Source organism: Ostrinia nubilalis, chromosome 25, assembly GCF_963855985.1.
Source record: "Ostrinia nubilalis chromosome 25, ilOstNubi1.1, whole genome shotgun sequence".
Taxonomy (NCBI): domain Eukaryota; kingdom Metazoa; phylum Arthropoda; class Insecta; order Lepidoptera; family Crambidae; genus Ostrinia; species Ostrinia nubilalis.
Genome location: NC_087112.1, coordinates 5,758,273 through 5,779,458, shown reverse-complemented (window position 1 = coordinate 5,779,458; position 21,186 = coordinate 5,758,273). Strand labels below are relative to the sequence as shown.

The following is a 21,186-nucleotide window of genomic DNA, read 5'->3' as shown; positions in this document are numbered from 1 at the left end:
ATGCAGAACTGGCTGAAGATCCACTGGATTTGAAGGTAGGATACACAAACTAGAATCGCCCGACGTTTTTCATAGCCTGATTTCATACCCCGACGGAGTAGCAATGGGTAGCTCACAGCTAGTATAGCACCCAAATCTAGTCTAATCTATCTAGCCGTCGAGGCAGCAAGATTCTAGAATGGGATCCTGGGAGAGACCCACGGGCTCTTAACGACCTGCACCCGTTGAAGATAAGCACGGCAGCATGCCACAGTCTTACCCTGCTGGATGCTGAGTTAGCTGGAGATCCACTGGACTTGAAGGTAGGACATACACTAGTGGGTGGGGCACATAACTCCTAGAACTGTTGGCTGTTGGGGCAGAAAATATCTTGACTTTCGAGGCCTTTTACTTATTGAACCGACGATCTGGCGAAGGTCGCAGGAAGTACCTAGAAGCAGGCAGCGCAGGACCGGTTGTTACCACAAAAACCTTGGGGAAGGCCTTTGTGACATGTGGGGCGTAGTCCCATCAAGCACCGCAACACAACCAGCACATCTGGGGCGCGCGCTCCGCGACCCGAGGGCTCTTAACGATCTACACCCGCTGAAGATTGGCATGGCAGCTTGTCACAGTCTTACGTTGTTAGACGCAGAACTGGCTGGAGATCCATTGGACTTGAAGGTAGGACATACACCAGGTCATATGGGGCGAAGTCACTTCGCGATCAGTGCTAGGGACCCAAGGGCTCTTAATGACTTGCACCCGCTGAAGATCGGCATGGCGGCGTGCCACAGTCTTACCCTGCTGGATGCAGAGTTAGCTGGAGATCCATTGGATTTGAAGGTAGGACATACACCAGGTCATATGGGGCGTAGTAACTTCGCGATCGGTGCCAGGGACCCAAGGGCTCTTAACGACTTGCACCCGCTGAAGATTGGCATGGCGGCGTGCCACAGTCTTACCCTTCTGGATGCTGAACTGGCTGGAGATCCACTGGACTTGAAGTTAGGACTAACTTAACTGGCAGTAGGCGGGGCATATAACTCGTAGTAGTGATGGCTGTTGGAGTAGAATAGTTCTCGAGGTCTTTTATTTAGTGAACCGACGATCTGGCGAAGGTCGCAGGAAGTACCTAGAAGCAGGCAGCGCAGGACCGGTTGTTACCACAAAAACCTTGGGGAAGGCCTTTGTGACATGTGGGGCGTAGTCCCCTCAAGCACTGCCACACAACCAGCACATCTGGGGCGCGCGCTCCGCGACCCTAGGGCTCTTAACAACTTGCACCCATTAAAGATCGGCATGGCAGCTTGTCACAGTCTTACATTGTTGACGCAGAGCTGGCTGGAGATCCACTGGATTTGAAGGTAGGAGTGACTTGAGTGGCAGTGAGCACATAGCTTGTAGGAGTGATGGATATTGGGGCTGAAAAGTTCCCGAGACCTTTCACTTGGTGGACCGACGATCTGGTGATCATGGGACCACAAAAACCTTGGGGAAGGCCTTTGTGACATGTGGGGCGTAGTCCCATCAAGCACCGCCACACAACCAGCGCACCTGGGGCGCGCGCTCCGCGACCCGAGGGCTCTTAACGACTTGCACCCGCTGAAGATAGGAATGGCGGCGTGTCACAGTCTTACGTTGTTGGATGCTGAGCTGGCTGGAGATCCACTGGATTTGAAGGTAGGACATACACCAGGTCATATGATTTTCTTAAGTGGCAGTGGGTGGGGCACATAGCTCCTAGGTTGGCTGTTGGGGCAGAAAAGATCTCGACTTTCGAGGCCTTTTACTTATTGAACCGACGATCTGGCGAAGGTCGCAGGAAGTACCTAGAAGCAGGCAGCGCAGGACCGGTTGTTACCACAAAAACTTTGGGGAAGGCCTTTGTGATATGTGGGGCGTAGTCCCATCAAGCACCGCAACACAACCAGCTCATCTGGGCCGCGCGCTTCGGGACCCGAGGGCTCTTAACGATTTGCACCCGCTGAAGATCGGCATGGCGGCCTGCCACAGTCTTACGTTGTTGGATGCTGAGCTGGCTGGAGATCCACTGGATTTAAAGGTAGGAGTGACTTGAGTGGCAGCGGGCACATAGCTTGTAGAGTGATGGATATTGGGGCTGAAAAGTTTCCGAGACCTTTAACTTGGTGGACCGACGATCTGGTGATCATGGGACCACAAAAACCTTGGGGAAGGCCTTTGTGACATGTGGGGCGTAGTCCCATCAAGCACCGCCACACAACCAGCGCATCTGGGGCGCGCGCTCCGCGACCCGAGGGCTCTTAACGATCTACACCCGCTGAAGATCGGCATGGCAGCTTGTCACAGTCTTGCATTACTGGATGCTGAACTGGCTGGAGATCCACTGGATTTGAAGGTAGGACATACCAGGTCATATGGGGCGTAGTCTCTTCGAGCGGGACCAGCGACCCGTGGGTTCTAAACGACCACTCACTGAAGATTGGCATGGCAGCGTTCCAGAGTCTTACCCTGCTGGATGCAGAATTAGCAGGAGACCCCTTAGACTTGAAGGTAGAATACACACCAGGTCATATGTGGCGTAGACTCTTTGAGCGGCGTAAGAGATCCAAGGGCTCTTAACGACCTACACCCGCTGAAGATCGGCATGGCGGCGTGCCACAGTCTTACGTTGCTGGATGCAGAATTGGCTGAAGATCCGCTGGATTTGAAGGTAGGACTAACTTAAGTGGCAATGGGCACATAGCTTGTAGAGTGATGGATATTGGGGCTGAAAAGTTTCCGAGACCTTTAACTTGGTGGACCGACGATCTGGTGATCATGGGACCACAAAAACCTTGGGGAACCCGCTGAAGATAGGAATGGCGGCGTGTCACAGTCTTACCCTGCTGGATGCTGAACTGGCTGGAGATCCACTGGATTTGAAGGTAGGACATACACCTGGTCATATGGAGCGTAGACTCTTCGAGCGGCGTAAGAGACCCGCGCGAACTCATAACAACCTATTGACTATTGACCTCCATCCACTAAAGATTGGCATGGCAGCGTGCCACAGCCTTACGCTGCTGGATGCTGAACTGGCGGGAGATCCACTGGACTGGAAGGTAGAACACAAACCAGGTCATATGGGGAGTAGACTCTTCGAGCGGCGTAAGAGACCCGCGTGGACTCTTAACAACCTATTGACTATTGACCTCCATCCGCTAAAGATTGGCATGGCAGCGTACCACAGCCTTACGCTGCTGGATGCGGAGTTAGCTAGTGACCCACTGGACTTGAATGTAGGACACACAAACTAGGGTCGCTGTCATAGCCCGAAGAAGTACCAATGGGCAACTCACAGCTAGCTCAGCTAGTATATCACCCAAATCTGACGGTCAATGAGGCAGAAAGATTCTGGAATGGGATCGTGGAAGAGACTCGTGGGCCCTTAACGACTTGCACTCGCTGAAGCGTGCCACAGTCTTACCCTATTGGACGCAGAGTTAGCTGGAGACCCTTTGGATTTGAAGGTAGGACACACACCAGGTTATATGGGGCGTAGACTCTTCGAGCGGCTTAAGAGACCCAAAGGTTCTTAACGACCTGCACCCTCTGAAGATTACACAGTCTTACGCTACTGAATACAGACTGGAGATCCCTTGGACTTGAAGGTAGGACACACAAACTAGAGTTCTAGGTAGATAGCCCGACTGCCCGACGGATGAGCAAGCTGAAATGGCAATGGGCAGTACACATAGCACGCAGAACTGATGGCCAATGGGGCAGCAACGTTCTGGGATTGCAGTAGTGACTAACGATCGATCGGCAAGCGCAGCGTGTGTAAGGCGACCTTATAAAGATTGCAGAAAAATTATAACATGAACATATTTGTTTGTATTGGACTGGGTGTTTTCTATGTATAATATGTATGTATTTACAAAAAGAAAAAAGTATTTAAGTATGTTTATATCCGTTGTCTAGTACCCATAGTACAAGCTTTGCTTAGTTTGGGGCTAGCGGCGCAGTGTAAAATGTCCAAGGATATTTATTTATTTATAAATAACGGATGCAAGCCACTTTAAAACCGGCCAACCTGAAAATCATGTTGGCCTCAGCTGTGGACGTCATGTGGCTGAAATGATGATGATGACGAATTTCAAATCGTCGTCGTTCGTCGTATCAAATATGAACAATACTTATATTACATCGTATTTTACTTCGATTGCAGATGTTTGAGTCAACTGGATGGACGCTAGAAGAGCCAGACGTGCCGGAATCCACCAACTACGAAGTCCTGACACCGACGATAGTCAAGCCGAAGAAAACTGCTAATATCAACGTTGATGACGTCAATGTAAGTATTTTTCACAGCTATTTATTATAAAGCCCGGTCTGTGAGCACGTAGAATTTTGTCCAATGACCCCAAGCTACCCATCCTTATCGCCCGCGCGTAATTATATTGCTGTCGCGACTGTGCGACGGGCGCCCGCAGTGAGTGTGCGAGCGCGACAGCAACATAATTACGCGCGAGCGATAAGGATGGGTAGCTTGGGGTCATTGGACAAAATTCTACGTGCTCACAGACCAGAGTATAGTAGAGGGCACTGGCCTTACCCCCTAAACATTGTATGCTTTAAGAGTCTAAAAGTAAAGAACTCTGTTAATAAAATTCTGTCCCCCCCATTAGTTCAAAGCCAACCAAGATCATGCCATCTACCTATGTTAATATATAAGGTGTCATTTTTTATACTGATCATACTTTACCAACGCATCTAATAAAATCATACAAATACAACCCAAGTGTTTTTAAAAAAAAATTCAGGCTAGTTTTTGTTTTTACTTTTCCTAACAAAAAACAGATATTATTTTTACAACCATCCTGTCTTCACTCACTGCCTCTCTCTCTTTCTTTACTCATTTCATTCACACGAGTACGAACAATGGCCGCGCGCGTTCATTCAACGTTCACACACATTAAGGTTAGATTACACTAAACCTACGTTACCAAAAATTATCACTCGTGAGTATGTACGATGTTACGTCATGTTAATAGGTACTACGCGCTGGGAGAAACAAAATCTAGCCACATAAGTAGGTAAATAAGTGTATTTTCATTAGTGTAATAGCGGGGGATTTTTCCAACGAACCGAGGCGAATCATCCGAGTTAAATTAGAAATTTAAAAAAGGATAGAAATTGGAATTCAATATCTACGTTTTCGTAATGCCTACGCAATTTATTTAGAGACGTAATAAAAAATTGATAGGTACATACCTATTACTACTTCGCTTCGCTTCAGTGGAAATGCACCCTAATATTGAATATGAACAGGTGTTGTAAATAAAACTCACTGATCAATTTTCCTGGTTTTAATTCCTAAATTATGATTTGCCATCACACTTTAGATTCATTGATTTTACTTATTCACACATTTACCGATTTTGAATGTTGTTATTTAAAGCTCCTAGGTTATTATTACACTAATCACAATACATTTTGAACGTCAAGCCTTTTTTGTACTTTGTTCACGTAAACACTGTCTTGCACTGTCTAATCTAGCCACGATCGAATTGAGGTAATGCTTCCGGGCTGCACACTTGCTTGCTGTTCACTAGACACCACGTCGGATGTTGTATTCACAATTCGCGCACTAACTTTTTTACGGAAAAAGTCCCTTTCGCGTAAACAAGCACTCATCTGTCCAAATCACACTGTAGGTATGTACCTAGGTTACCTAGGCTAGGTAGACTCCGCAATATCCATCGATAGAACACGGTCGCGGTCGTGGCCCTCTGGCAACAACTCCTTGATAAGGCATTCCGTATTTTTACGCAAAACCCGCCGTCTGCGGCGCTCGCATCTGGGTACCGCCAGCACTGTGCCGGTGATTGAAATTGAAATCCAGAACTTCGTCCTCGAAGCGCACGGGATCTCGTCAAGTCAGGATACGGCAAGGTGTGAAGGTTTTCGACTTGTCAATGTTTCTCGTCGGCCAGTCAGTGTGCCCGAAACATAATTTCACCTGCGTTTTGTTATTTATCAAGCGCGGCATTTAATAACTCGCACATACACTGCAATACGTTAGGGGACATTGGACGGACTGGGACGATGTTGTAAGTTGTTGCGCTCCCGCATGCCGATCGGCGGCTCGGCGCGGGCTGTGGGCGCGGAGCGACTGGCAGCGATATCAATATGGCCGACTCACGCGGCGCGGCACGTGGCAGCGGTCGTCGCCCTCGGCCGGCTACTACGATAGTGCGTAAACGAGTACTCACCGCGCTCAAAGGATGATTTATTTTTTATTTTTTTCGAAACATTCTTTGTCGTTTTACTCGAAAACTAGCCTGAATTTTTTTTTAAAAACACTTGGGTTGTATTTGTATGATTTTATTAGATGTGTTGGTAAAGTATGATCACTATAAAAAATAACACCTTATATAGTTTAAAGCAGTGTATTGTTGTGTGGGCAGGCCTCCCACTGGCACTAAGTGGACCGACGGTCTGGCGAAAGTCGCAGGAAGTACCTGTATGCGGGCACCGCAGGACCGATCGTGTGAAAATCCTTAGCGGAGGCCTTTGTCTAGCTGTGATATTCACTTGGCTGAAACGTATCAACTGTAAACAAGTTTGAATAAATTTATTTTGAACTAGCGGCCGCCCGCGACTTCGTACGCGTGGATCCCGTTTTACCCCCTTTATCTATTTTACGCGGTTTAGATTTTTTCATACAAATGTTTTTTCCCACTAACTCCCGTTCCCGTGGGAATTTTGCAATATCCTGTTGTAACTAAGCTTTAAGTTTACTAAGATACGTGCATGCCAAATTTCAAGCGTCTAACTGAAGCGGTTTAAATTTTTCATACAAAAGGATTTTCCCGCTAATTCCCGTTCCCGTGGAAATTTCGGGAATTCCTTTCTTAGTGCACCTCTACGGTACCTAAGCTACGTCCCTTCCAAATTTCAAGTGCCTACGTTTAGCCCTTTAGGCTGTGCGTTGATTTGTCAGTCAGTCAGTCAGTTTCTCCTTTTATATATTTAGATTTTGTCACCAGATGCCGCTAGAAGTCGGCATAGTCCAGCAACACCAGTTCGTGTCGTCACTGCAGCGTTCGTCCGTCGTGACGCGAGTGCTAGGAGAAGATGTCCTCCGTGTGTTTTGCAAGGGAGCTCCCGAGATGCTGCGGACGCTGTGTCTGCCGGAGACAGGTGCGAAAGAGACAGATAGCTAGATATTACACAGGTGCGAGAGGGACAGATAGCTAGCTGAGAAGATGCCGCTGCAAGTGGGTACAGATAGTGCAGCAGTACCATTTTGTGTCATTCGAGAGATAGACGGACATTATACAGGTGCGAAAGGGACAGATATCTAGTAGGGAGGATCTGATACTCTAGTAGTGCAGCAACACCAGATCGTGTCGTCACTGCAGCGTTCGTCCGTCGTGACGCGAGTGTTAGGAGAGGATGTCCTGCGTGTGTTTTGCAAGGGTGCTCCCGAAATGCTGCGGACTCTGTGTCTGCCGGAGACAGGTGGGAAAGAGACAGATAGCTAGATATTACACAGGTGCGAGAGGGACAGATAGCTAGCAGAGAAGATGCCGCTGGAAGTGATTAAAGAAATAGTGCAGCAGCACCATTTTGTGTCATTTCTGCAGCATTCGAGAGATTACACAGGTGCGAAAGGGACAGATATCTAGTAGGGAAGATAGATACCAGAGTAAATACAAATGAGTAGGTCATCTTCTTAGGAACGCACGGGCGCGGTTTGTATGTGAGCGCGCCAACACGTATGCGGCGCGCACGCACACACTGACAAAATTTAGCGTGGATTAGCGGGCCAGTCGTGGTTGCGCCGAATTTTGTCAGTGTGTGCGTGCGCGCCGCATACGTATATTGGCGCGCTCACATACAAACCGCGCTCGGTGCGTTTCTATGAAGATGACCTACTCATTTGTATTTACTCTGTAGATACTCTTAGTAGTCTAGTATCACCAGTTCGTGTCGTCACTGCAGCGTTCGTCCGTCGTGACGCGGGTGTTAGGAGAAGATGTCCTTCGTGTGTTTTGCAAGGGTGCTCCCGAGATGCTGCGGACCCTGTGTTTGCCAGAGACAGGTGCGAAATAGACAGCTGATAGAGAATTAGCAGAGTATTTTAAAAAAGGAATGGATTTATAGTCAGTAAAATAAAGTACAATGTGGTTAACCTTAAAGATCAATTCGGTTACCCACTCAATGCCCAGTTACACCAGCAATCCTTTTTGATTTTGTTTTAATATTTTTTATTGTTTTCTATATTTTTTGTTAATCTTTAAAGTTTAATGTTATGGTGCGTCCCAGCTCTTGAGTGAGCAAGATGTCGAGTTTACCGCGCGAGCATATTCGCCCAGTGTGGAAGCACCATAATATGTACTCCTGAATGGGTTGAAAAGCTGTTTGCTTTACTTCATTCAGGCATAATAATATTTTTACCATCAAATTTTACTATCGTCTGTAATTAACAACTTCATTAACCACAAACCATATTTCAGTGCCCGACAACTTGAACGAAGTGCTAAGCTCGTACGCTGAGAAAGGATATCGCGTCATCGCGCTCGCCACGCGCCTCATGGAAACTACGCACAAACAGCTTCAGAAAATGCACAGAGATGAGGTATGCCAACCGATATTGATTCCTAAAATCATGAAAATACATCAAATTGCCTGAAAAAGAATAACTTTTTTAATGCCTTTTTAGATACACAAAAAAACAGGTATATGTCATGTATGTATGGCATATTTTTAAAAAAATATTATTGCTGATTTTTCTGGCAAGACTGACTGAAGAAGAGGATGACTCTTGTCTTTCCATATAATATGGAAACCGGGACCCTTAGGCCCAGAACAGACGGTGAAACGCAACTGCAACTTTCTGATGATTCTGATGAATGAAACTGAAACTGAAAGTTTCAAACTGGTCGCGTCATGTGTGGTCTCTCAACGGACGCTATGGCAGAAACTTAGATGCAACTCAAAAGTAACTAGCAGTTGCAGTTTCGTTGCAGTTGCGTTTCACCGTCTGTTCTGGGCCTTACTGCTGTATCTGTGAAAACCTAAGAACATTTACTCTAGGTTGCACCTTCTTACATTCCATACAAAACACCGTTTATCTTTATAGTTATAGTTACGATTAAAGTTAAGGTGACGCAAATCAGTGTTAGCCTAGTTGTGTTATGTCTTCTTTTGGGTCAATTTTTTTTTATCGTAGGTTGAACGTGAACTGGAATTCCTTGGGCTGGTGATAATGGAGAACCGGCTCAAACCGGCCACCACTGGGATCATACGGGAGCTGAAGGAGGCTAACATCCAAGTAGTTATGATCACTGGTGAGTTGATGAAGAATGTACTTAGGTATTTTATACCTACTCATTGCCCAGAATATTGATTGAACTTTTTGATTTGAAGTATATACAGATAGCCGACACTAACTTCAAATCAAAATACTTAGATCGAACTCCCCTAATGTCTTTGACGATTACACTATTTCACTTTGCATTAAAAATAGCTATTAAAATCACTATACACAGATAGGTAGATGTGAATGTTATTCAACTTCATTTGGGAGTTTTTTTTTTTAAAAGCAATTTCACAATTATATAACTTATATTTCCACGAATCCCCCCAATTAGCTAAATAATATAAGGGAATATAATGCTCGTGTTCGGAAGAACTTAAGAATTCCCAGTTACTATTGGCGTGGACTATAGAATCCAGATGTTAGACTTAAAAATCCGGTCGCCGAGCACGTAGAATTTCGTTCAATGACCCCAAGCTGTCCATCCTTATCGCTCGCGCGTAATTATATTCCTGTCGCGCTCGCACACTCACTGCGGGCGCCCGTCGCACAGTTGCGTCAGCGAAATTCTACGTGCTCGGCGACTGGACTGTAGTACTCGTAAACTTATAAGTCGATAGTATAAGGCCTGTTTATTGGCAGGTGACAACATCCACACCGCTGTGAGCGTGGCGCGCGAGTGCGGCATCCTGGCCAGCGGCGAGCGCGTGGTGCATTTGACGCACGACTCGAGCGGGAAGACGCCCGTCATCTACTGCGAGAGCACGCTTCGGGGGGTAATACTGATATATTATTAGTATCATCACAGAATAATAATAAGTACTTCGTACAGAAGATTTTCTTCGCGAAGGTATTTAAAAAAATATATGCTCAATGTCGTTAACAATATGGTGTAATTTAGCTTGTCTCAAGAGTCGAGCACCATTTTGTTGACAAACGTCAGTGATCGGTACTGCGCCGAAGACATAGGGCTGACTTCTGTAAAATGATGTGTGACATGAGGTGCCAAACTGCGGAAAATGGCGGAGGAAATACATGAATAAGATTGAATTATATTTTGTGTTTCTAATATTATTCAGGCAATTAAAAATACTGCAGAGTATTAATTACACCATCGTTTTTACAAATTGTTTATTGTCTTTACAATGCAAATGGGTGAAGAATACGTGCGTGCGTCAATACTCGCTCGTGATTGTCCTGTCGATTAGGTACCTCAGGAGGGGTAGTCGCGCGTGTTTTGTTTTCGATGCAAACTCGCGGAGATGAACAAGCCTGGTATCATCATCATTATTATCCATATAACTCATCATTTGAGAGGGAAGACACCTATTACATACTGCGAGAGCACGCTTCGAGGGGTAATACAGACACTATCATCATCATCGATATTCCAGATAAGACAGTCCTCCTGGCACTAGCCATTTGGCTAGCGAGTGGTGCATCTTACGGCATAATTTGAGCGGGAAGTCACCTGCCATCTACTGCGAGAGCACGCTTCGGGCGGTAATACTGACCTACTACTATTAGTATGATGATGATACTATTATCATCATCATCATCATTCCAGATAAGACTGTCCTTCTGGCATCTGATCCACGACTTGAGTTAAAAAATACCTGTTATCTACTGCGAGAACACGCTTCGGGGGGTAATACAGACTTACAGATCATCATCATCATCATCATTCCAGATAAGACAGTCCTTCTGGCATCTGATCCACGATTTGAGCTAAAAAATACCTGTTATCTACTGCGAGAGCACGCTTCGGGGGGTAATACTGACCTACTAATAGTATCATCATCATCATCATCATCATTATAGCTAAGATATTCATCCTGGCCAGCGGCGAGCGCGTGGTGCACCTGACGCACGACTCGAGCGGGAAGACGCCCGTCATCTACTGCGAGAGCACGCTTCGGGGGGTAATCTATACTAATATTATAAATGCGAAAGTAACTGTCTGTCTGTCTTGCTTTCACGCCTAAACCACTGAACCGATTTTGATGAATGAAATTTGGCATATAGATAGTTTGAGTCCCGGGAGAGGACATAGGATAGTTTTTATCCCGGTTTTTGAAACAGGGACGCGCACAATAAAGTTTTTCTGTTACTGACAAAATTCGAAGCGGGCGAAGCCGCGGCCGGAAAGCTAGTACTACAACATCACCTTGGCCTAGAATGCGCGCCGCGATAAGCCGTTATCACGCCATTTTATCGATTTTGATGACCCATACATTTTGACGTCGATAAAGTATATCACGGTGCGCATCCTAGCCCGGATGGTGTCCTTTTTACTCCACCTCATGATTTTCTACATAAAAGCACAAGGTGATAACAGACAAGACAGCTAGTCAGTAGCTACTAATTCTGAAGTGTAGGACTTTACAATGGCGTCCACTCTAGGAGTGCAATTATATTCCTACCGCTTCAACGCTCACCAGGCTTGTTGGCGCCAAATCTTGGTAGCAGCAAATCGAACGCATAGCGTTGAATAGAGCTCTGTGATTGGTTCGTGTGTCACCCTGTGCGTCCACGCGTACTATGAGACCTCATAGTAATGTTTGTAAATACGGACGTTAGGCACTAACTCGCTTCTTAGATATGGTCTGCTTGATTCCCTGTCAACTTCCTACAGAAATGTTATAAGTGTCAGTGGGCCAGCCTCATCTGTCGCACGACTTTTAAAAGGTGGAGTAAATGGGTTCTCGAGTGCCGTGGCAGTTTAAAACAGCGAATGAGTTTTCTCAACCAACGTTTTTGATTTGAAACATGAAGGCTAAAATTATACTGTCAAAGGAATTTATTTTATTTATTTACAAAATAAATAACTTACTGTCAAACTCAGTCGCCAAACCAGCAAGTGTAACTAAATTAAGTTAAGTGTAATTAAGTGGAAGGTCGTGGGTTCAATTCCCGCCTTAGGCAGTGCGATTTTTTCAAGTCTATATATATAAAAGAAAGTCGTGTTAGTTACACCACTTATAACTCAAGAATGGCTGAACCGATTTAGCTGAAAATTGTCAGGGAGGTAGTTTAGAGCCAGAAGGACATAGGATACTTTTTATCCCGTTCGAAATAAAAAAAAAGTGCTTATTTATTGCCATTAAGGCGGAACAAAGTTCGCCGGGTCAGCTAGTTATTTATAATTTAAAAAAAAAAGTGCAACTTACACCAAATTCTTTATAGGCGCCAGTCGGCCGCAAGACAGCATTACAACGCTCGTGGCGCAGCGTAGACAGCGGACACGGCTCATGGCGCGGCTCAGCTTCTAACTCCAACTCCAACTCTGAGTCGCTGGACGTGGAGGCGAGCGCCCGGGAGCCGCAGTACAAGATCGTGATGAGCGGCGATACTTGGCGGGTGAGTGGACTGTTTATTTCTTCTTTATGTCTTTGTGCGGCTTGCTAGTATAGCCGGCCGTTTGGTGTAGTGGTTCATAGGTGGAATTGTGTAAAGCAATCGTAATCATTTGACAGTTCATAACATACGATAAAGTCAGTTAAACAAAGCGTTTGACAGAATAATCGTACGTTATAAACTGTCAAATGATAACGATTACTTTACACAATTCTATCTCAGAACGGACTACTATGCCGAGAGGTCCCTGGTTCGATTCCCGACCGGACAGAAATTGAAATGATGAATTTTAATGTCTGTGACGGGTCTGGGTGTTACTATGTATAATATAATGTATTTAAAAAGTATATGAGTAGTATATCCGTTAAGACCCATAACTCAAGTATATTAATTGCTTACTTTGGGGCTAGATGGCGCTGTGTGAAATTGTCCAAATATATCAAGTAAATTATAGTATTCAAATAAATAAATAGATGATGATGATGATGTTGTTGATTGAGTTTCATAAAGATATAAATGTGACACTTTAAAAGATCACACGCTAACTTCTTGTGAGAATTTGATGAAGAACTGTTTTGTTACATTAGTTTGCCTACGCACGAGTAGAACGCTACGCACTAGTGTGAGTTTACATCAAACTCGCTCACTAGTGAGCGCGTTTAATAAAAAAATTATGAAAATTTTAGTTTCTGAACGTTTCCCGCTAGGGGCGCTGTACAATCCGTCATACATTTAATGACATTTTTTGATGTAAACTCACACTAGGCCCTCTGATCTGAATCCTGAGTGCGTAAACGCTCTACTCGTGTCATTGTGGTAATGGAATATGTCCCAACCAGGTGCTGCGAGCGTCCTACCCTCACATGGTAGGCCGCGTAGTGGAGCGAGGAGCGGTGTTCGCGCGGATGACGTCCGACCAGAAGCAGCAGCTTATACTGGAGTACCAGGCGCTGGGGTATTATGTCGGTGAGTAGTGGACCTTAATACCGGGCGATAAGGTTCACAATGTGTTGGGAACTAGTAGCTAATGTAGCTATGACGTCCGACCAGAAGCAGCAGCTCATACTGGAGTACCAGGCGCTGGGGTACTACGTCGGTGAGTAGTGGACCTTAGTGCCGGGCGATAAGGCTCAAAATATGTTGGGAACTAATAGCTAATGTAGCTATGACGTCCGACTAGAAGCAGCAGCTTATACTGGAGTACCAGGCGCTGGGGTACTACGTCGGTGAGTAGTGGACCTTAGTACCGGGCGATAAGGCTCACAATATGTTGTCATTATGTTGGCAACTAGTAGCTAATGTAGCTATGACGTCCGACCAGAAGCAGCAGCTCATACTGGAGTACCAGGCGCTGGGGTATTATGTCGGTGAGTAGTGGACCTTAGTACCGGGCGATAAGGTTCAAAATATGTTGTCATTAAAATAACGTGTAGCGCAGTGTTCGTGCGAATGACATCCGACCAAAAGCAGCAGCTTATGCTGGAATACCAGCTTATACTGGAATACCTGGAGCTGGGGTACTACGTCGGTGAGTAGAGGACCTTAGTACTGGGCGATAAGGCTCACTATGTGTTGTCATTAAGTAGCGCGTGGACCTTAATACTGGACGATAAGTTACACAATATGTTTGTAATTAGGTTATTAAGTAGACCAGAAAAAGCAACTTATATTCGAGTACCAGGCGCTGGGTTACTACGTCGGTGAGTAGTGGACCTTAGTACCGGGCGATAAGGCTCACAATGTGTTTGCAACTAGGTTGTTATAAACTCGCACGCGCATGACGTCCGACCAGAAGCAGCAGCTTATACTGGAGTACCAGGCGCTGGGGTACTATGTCGGTGAGTAGTGGACCTTAGTACCGGGCGATAAGGCTCACAATATGTTGGCAACTAATAGCCAATGTAGCTATGACGTCCGACTAGAAGCAGCAGCTTATACTGGAGTACCAGGCGCTGGGGTACTATGTCGGTGAGTAGTGGACCTTAGTACCGGGCGATAAGGCTCACTATGTGTTGGGAACTAATAACTAATGTAGCTATGACGTCCGACCAGAAGCAGCAGCTTATACTGGAGTACCAGGCGCTGGGGTACTACGTCGGTGAGTTCTAGTTTTAAGATTTTGCACATTAGTCCAGCAAGCGATGAAGATCGAAGTAGCGTCCTTTTGATGATGATCGCTTTGCGGTCTGATCACTTGCCAAGAGCTCTACATTCGCTCTACCTTGTGGATTGCTTATAGCTCATATCTAGTTTTGCACGCTTTTCGTTTGGGACAATTACGTCATGACTGTTTTATTGACAGAATAAGTTTAATAATTCGCGTATCGGACTACTATTTCAGAAATTGCTGGTTCGATTATACAGGGTGTTAGGTAAATGGGTATATGAGCCGACACTAGCCCATGTTAACATGGTCATATAAATGGTATGGTGAAGTCAGAAAATTGATATCTTCATTTTAATTATTTTAATTTTCATACAAGTCGGATTTTATAAAATTTATTTTGTATGAAAAAAAATAAAATAATAATTATGATATCAAATTTCTGACTTCACCATACCATTTATATGACCATGTTAACATGGGCTAGTGTCGGCTCATATACCCATTTACCTAACACCCTGTATATTTTTGTGCGTGAACGCATCTGTTTCAGATCATGGATGTATCAACAAAAAAAGTATCTTAGTATGTTTTATTTAATTTAATTGCATTAAGTTCGCCTTATGTACTGTGTTTTAAGCTTTAGATCCTACTAATATTATAAATGCGAAAGTTTGGATGTCTGGATTTATGTATGTTTGTTACTCTTTCACGCAAAAACTACTGATCGGATTTTGATGAAACCTTACAGTATTATTGTTCATAACCCAGAATAATATATAGGCTATAATTTATGACGATCTGTGACAAGCTAAATTTCACGCGGGTGAAACCGCGGACAAAAGCTAGTAATAACTATTCTATTCTAGTTTGTGGTCCTGCTCGCTTTTCGTTCACCGTTGTATACGTTATGATTAATGTAATATTTTTGTTAGGCATGTGCGGCGACGGCGCCAACGACTGCGGCGCGCTACGGGCGGCACACACCGGCATCTCGCTGTCGCAGACCGAGAGCAGCGTGGCCGCGCCCTTCACATCGGCTCATCCTGACATCGTCTGCGTCTCCAGGGTACTTAGGTAAGGTAGCTTGAGAGCAGTGTAGCCGAGCCCTAAGCTATAGCCAAAGTACTCAGGTAGGTGACTGTAGCTAGGGGACACAGTGGCTGGTGTAACCAGGGAGTACAGTAGCAGGGCGTATGTTGCTAGGGGACTTAGGCACGACAGCTGGAGAGAAGAGTCGCCGCGCCCTTCACATCGGCTCATCCGGATATCGTCTGCGTCTCCAGGGTGCTCAGGTAAGTGGCTGTAGCCAGGGGACTAAGTGGTGTAGCCAGGGGACTAAGTGGTGTAGCCAGAGGACTAAGTGGTGTAGCCAGGGGACACTAGTGTTACGGCGCACACCGGCATCTCGCTGTCGCAGACCGAGAGCAGCGTGGCCGCGCCTTTCACCTCGGCTCATCCTGACATCGTCTGTGTCTCCAGGGTGCTCAGGTACGACTGGCCAGGGGATACAGTGGTGTAGTCAGGGGACACATTGGTGTAGCAGGGGACAAAATGGTTCGATGTAGCTAGAGGACTCGGGCATGACTGCATGACAGACAGCTGGAGACAATGTAGCCATGCCCCTTAACTATAGCCAGGAGGCGAAGTTACTACTGGCGAGGTGTAGCCAGGGGACAAAGTGGTTGGGTGAAGCCAGTTAACTCAGGCACAACAGCTGGAGAGTAGCGTGGCCGAGCCCTTCACTTCCGCGCATCCTGACATCGTCTGTGTCTCCAGGGTGCTCAGGTACGATAGAAGTAGCTATAGCCAGGGGACACAGTGGTGTAGCCAGGGGACAAAATATGTAGTGCGATGTACTCAGAGAACTCCGGCATGTAGCCAGGGAACTCAGGTATGACAGCTGGAGAGCAGCGTGGCCGCGCCCTTCACCTTGGCTCATCCGGATATCGTCTGCTTCTCCAGGGTGCTCAGGTAAGAGTGCCAATAGCCAGGGGATTCAGTGGCAGGGTGTGGCCAGGGTACTCAGACATGACAGCTTGAAGGCAAGTAGCCATGCCCTCATCTATAGCCAGGGGGTGAAGTTACAACTGGCGAGGTGTAGCTAGGGGACAAAGTGTTTGGGTATAGCAAGGGGCCTTAGGCACCACAACTTGAGAGCAGCGTGGCCGCGCCCTTCACCTCAGGTACTGAATGAATGAATGGCCAGGGGACAGTGGTGTAGTCCTAGGGGACTCGAGTATGACAGGTAGAGAATAGCTTGGCCCTGAAATATAAATGGTCACACTCGGATAAAAGTGATTTAAAATTTTCAACCTACAAGTTGAACTATTGTGTCGAAAATGGTAGGCTTTAACTTTTATCTGAGTGTGACCATTTCGCGAATGGGTGTCTGCGTCAAACCCTTAACGAACTAGTGTACTTTCAAATTCGCAGTCCGTTGCTCACTCATAAACGATTAGGCTTATTTGTCTTAATCAATTAATTATAGCTCAATCTATTTCAAACTAATACATTGTCTCTGAATCTAAAACATAATTTTGTTTTCCAGGGAGGGCCGGGCCGCTCTCACCACATCTTTCGGTGTGTTCAAGTTCATGATCGCGTACTCACTCACCGAGTTTCTCTCCGTTGCATTCCTCTACTATTTCGACGCGAATCTCACAGACTTCCAGTTCCTATACATAGATGTCGCTCTGATCGTGAATTTCGCGTTTTTCTTCGGCATGACGGAGGCTTATACCGGAAAACTATGTAAGATACCACCTTTAACATCTTTGCTAGGGTTAGTCCCTCTATTTTCTCTTATAGGACAACTCGGGCTCATATTTATAACGCAGTATTTAAGCTACTACGCGCTGACGACGTTCCCCTGGTACGAAAGACACACTTATGCAGGAGAAGAAGCGAACGAATGTTGGGAGAACTACGCCATTTTTACTGTGTCTATGTTCCAGTACATTACTCAAGCAATCGTTTTCAGTCACGGGTCTCCGTACAGAAAATCTGTCATTACAAACAAACAGCTCATGATAAGCGCTGTCATCATGACAGCTATAAGTGCGTACGTAACGATCTCCCCTGCGCAATGGTTGGCCACGTTCTTGGAACTGCGAATGCCGAAAGATTCTTTGCTATCCTACATGATTATTATACTAGCAATAATTAATTTCATAGTAGCTTTATTCTTTGAGAGGGTTATAATACAGTTCCTGATGGAAAGTAAGCAGTTTATACCTAAGTTTTTGAAAGAGAAAAAAGTGATGAAAACTCCTCACCTAATGATCAAAAGGCAACTGACAGATATGGACTACCTAGATTATGATAGCTCAGTCAGTTTTGATAAAGAAGTTATTATTACTTCTGATTCTAGTTCGGGGAAAGAAAGCTGATCTATTTAAACTTGTTTGAAGACGTGAACAAACCATTTATCAATAGTTGATGTATATTGTATTACTTTTCAACCATATCAATGACGGGTCAATGAATTTATACTATTCAGTATTTTATTTACGACCTTATTATGACAATTTTAGAAAGTTATTTTTATACACGAAAGTATAATATACTAGGCAAATTATTTATTTACTGTCGATTTTTTACAGTATTCTACAATTTTAAATGAAATGTTTTTCTTGTATTTTGTAATAATAGATTTACTGGTAAATCTAAAAAGCTTTTATTATATTTTTGAATCGCAATTTTATATCGTTTCTTAAATCGAATATCTAATGCAGTCTATATTTTAGCAGTGCATTAGGTTTTAGGTCAATTATACCATTTTTTTCCATAATTATACTTAATATTTTTTAAATCCATTACTTACGTTTTTTTCATGACTTCTAAAAGGAGTTAATATTACACATGTATTATTATTAAGTATGAAAGAATAGTTCAAATTATGAGTCATATTATGACATAGAGCCGATCTTAACTTATGAAACGTAATTTAGGTGATCAACAAAATGTTTTTATTTACATTAGAATTTAATTAAATGTATTATTACCGTACGTGGTTACCTCATAACACCGTATTGTTGATTAATAACACTGCACAACAAAATTGCAACTTTTGGCTGATGATTGACTTTCATTACATGATGTTTACTAATTTGACGTCGCTGATTCTGAATCTGCCGTCCATTTTTTCGTAGCAGCTCTTGGTTACGTGTTATAGCTTTCAATCAAAAATTGCTAAATTTCAGTCTTAATTCGCCGACAGTTAAAAAAATACTATGTTTTCTTTGTATAATTTAATATGGTAGCATTAAGAAGTGTTTGTGTGAATGATCTAAATCAATTTTGTTTCATTTGCGGAGAGGATATGTTTAAATAATCCGTTTAAATGTGACAGAGTTCGTAAAATTGGCTTACAAAAATTAGTTTGGGGACCCAGTGGAAATGAAAGATAAGCCTTGAATTCCGCAAAAGGCGTGGAAAAGATGCGTTGAGATTTTACGTTTATAAACAAATAAGAATATGTGTAGATTTAGTTACGAAACCGCTATGATCTGAAAGGAACCCTTGAACCATCGCGACGACTGTTATTTTTATTTTTGAACAGAAATGGTATTAACCAAAAAATATTGAACTAAATGGTAATTCCTTGCATACGTTTGGCATGTAGACGTCTTTTCAACCCTAAGAAGTCACCTGAACCTCATGTTGATACTTCACATGAGGATTTTGAGGCGAAAACTGTCAGTGTGGTAGAAACTTTGAATGTGACCCGAAATTTTCAAAACCATGTAGCCAAGATGGTTTAAACGATCGTTTTAGAGATTTAGGATCTTCAAGTTTTCCGAAAAGACATGGAATGAGTTATTTTGGCATTTTAATTTTTTTTTGGAAAATCCGAAAAAATCTTACTATTCTTACACATCGAACAACGTATGAGTCACTTACAAACTTGTTTTTTTGTTTGGATGTAATATAAACATCGAATTACACTCTCTTCGCAATCACCTGAACAATTTTATCACAACTCTTAAGGATCTAGGTGAAGAACATGGCGAGCAAATCCACCAGGGCCTTCATACGATAGAGGGACGCTATCAGGGCCACTGGAATGCACACATGATGGCTGACTGCTGTTGAATCATTCAGAAGAGCTGTCTGCCTTCAGCATCAGCAAGGAAGTCAAATAAAAGATTTTTTTTTTCAACTTAACAACTTCATAAAATAGGATCATCTCTAAAAAAAGAGTGTTTTTTTACAAAAAGACCCAAGTGTCATATTTTCTTAACCAGAGCTGATACAGACATTTCAATCACAGATTTGAAATCGTCATTAAAAATTGGACTAATATCATGTAACATAACCCAATCATCAGAAATGCTGTTGTGCAGTGTAATAAGTTAATATCAGATTTAGACTATTAATACAGAGTAATGATCAATTTTGGACTTATTAATGCAATTCTAAGTTATAACTTTTTTTTTTCAATTAATTATAATAATAATTAACTACTAAGTGGTTAATATGCTTATTTTTTACAAATCTTCTACTTTCTTTCTATCATCTACTCAATTTTATAATATACCTACTTATTTAATTAAATTTTGATTTTATGTTTTTACTAATGTACTAAGCACAAATGTGATACATACTAAACGTACATTGTAAGTGCCTTATTAGTTTTAAGTTGAAACATTCCAATTATTTTGGTGCTGTCAACCAAAAATGTAAGCCATTAATTTATACATAAGTGCCTTATACGTTAGTTTTACTAAACTTTGTATTTATATTAAGCATTATGATGTGTCAGCTTTATTTAGGAACCACTAAAATAATATTATTGTGTAATAATTTGTTTCTATAATTCGGCACAACTAGTAACAATCTAATTTAGATTATGTATCATTCAAAGATTCGACTGTGATCGCTTCTCTACTTCGCTCCCATGTGAACAAAACTTGGCGAATAAATTGATTCGCTTTCGAGATTTGTTTTGCTGAGATTGCAGCTTTGTTTGCAAGATTGTCGGTCTCTGATGTCGCGGACTATTCTGGTACAGTCAGTGTCAAATACTTCATGACACCCACAATAGCCAAAAAGTTCGCAACAAGTCTTTGTTACAATAGGAATGATGACTTTGTAATGAAATCGAAATTTTATTTAGTCCGTCAGACAGATAATAAAAAAATTTTGGACACATTTTTTTTTTCATAATCGAATAATTACAAGTATTATATTGAGTTTAAATGTCGCGTGACGTCACTTTTGAGTAAAAAATCTCAAGCGTGACGTAACGCGCTATTTCAACTCGATGTAGCACTGTTATTATTTAATTATGAAAGAAAATAAAAAAAATGAGTCTAATATTTTCTAATTTATCTGTCTGACAGACAAATAATTGAAATTTTTGTCATCTAGCCTATTGGAATAAGGTTGCATTGTCACTTTTTTGGACACTGGGTATCACTAACTATTTGACTCTGACTGTGCGAGCGAT

At 43.4% G+C, this 21,186-nt stretch overlaps 1 protein-coding gene across 1 annotated transcript in view; it reads left to right on the top strand.

Annotated features, from left to right (window-relative positions):
* The window catches only part of LOC135084205 (polyamine-transporting ATPase 13A3-like), a 70,191-nt gene extending 50,023 nt beyond the window's left edge, over positions 1-20,168 (top strand). Inside the window, exons 13-21 of the mRNA XM_063978941.1 lie at positions 4,172-4,297; positions 6,996-7,149; positions 8,469-8,590; positions 9,185-9,302; positions 9,914-10,047; positions 12,458-12,659; positions 13,499-13,573; positions 15,668-15,809; positions 17,284-20,168. Of these exons, the coding sequence (XP_063835011.1) occupies positions 4,172-4,297; positions 6,996-7,149; positions 8,469-8,590; positions 9,185-9,302; positions 9,914-10,047; positions 12,458-12,659; positions 13,499-13,573; positions 15,668-15,809; positions 17,284-18,124 (1,914 nt within the window). The 3' untranslated portion in view covers positions 18,125-20,168. The remainder of the gene's footprint in view (positions 1-4,171; positions 4,298-6,995; positions 7,150-8,468; positions 8,591-9,184; positions 9,303-9,913; positions 10,048-12,457; positions 12,660-13,498; positions 13,574-15,667; positions 15,810-17,283) is intronic.
* Positions 20,169-21,186: the final 1,018 nt, after the last annotated feature.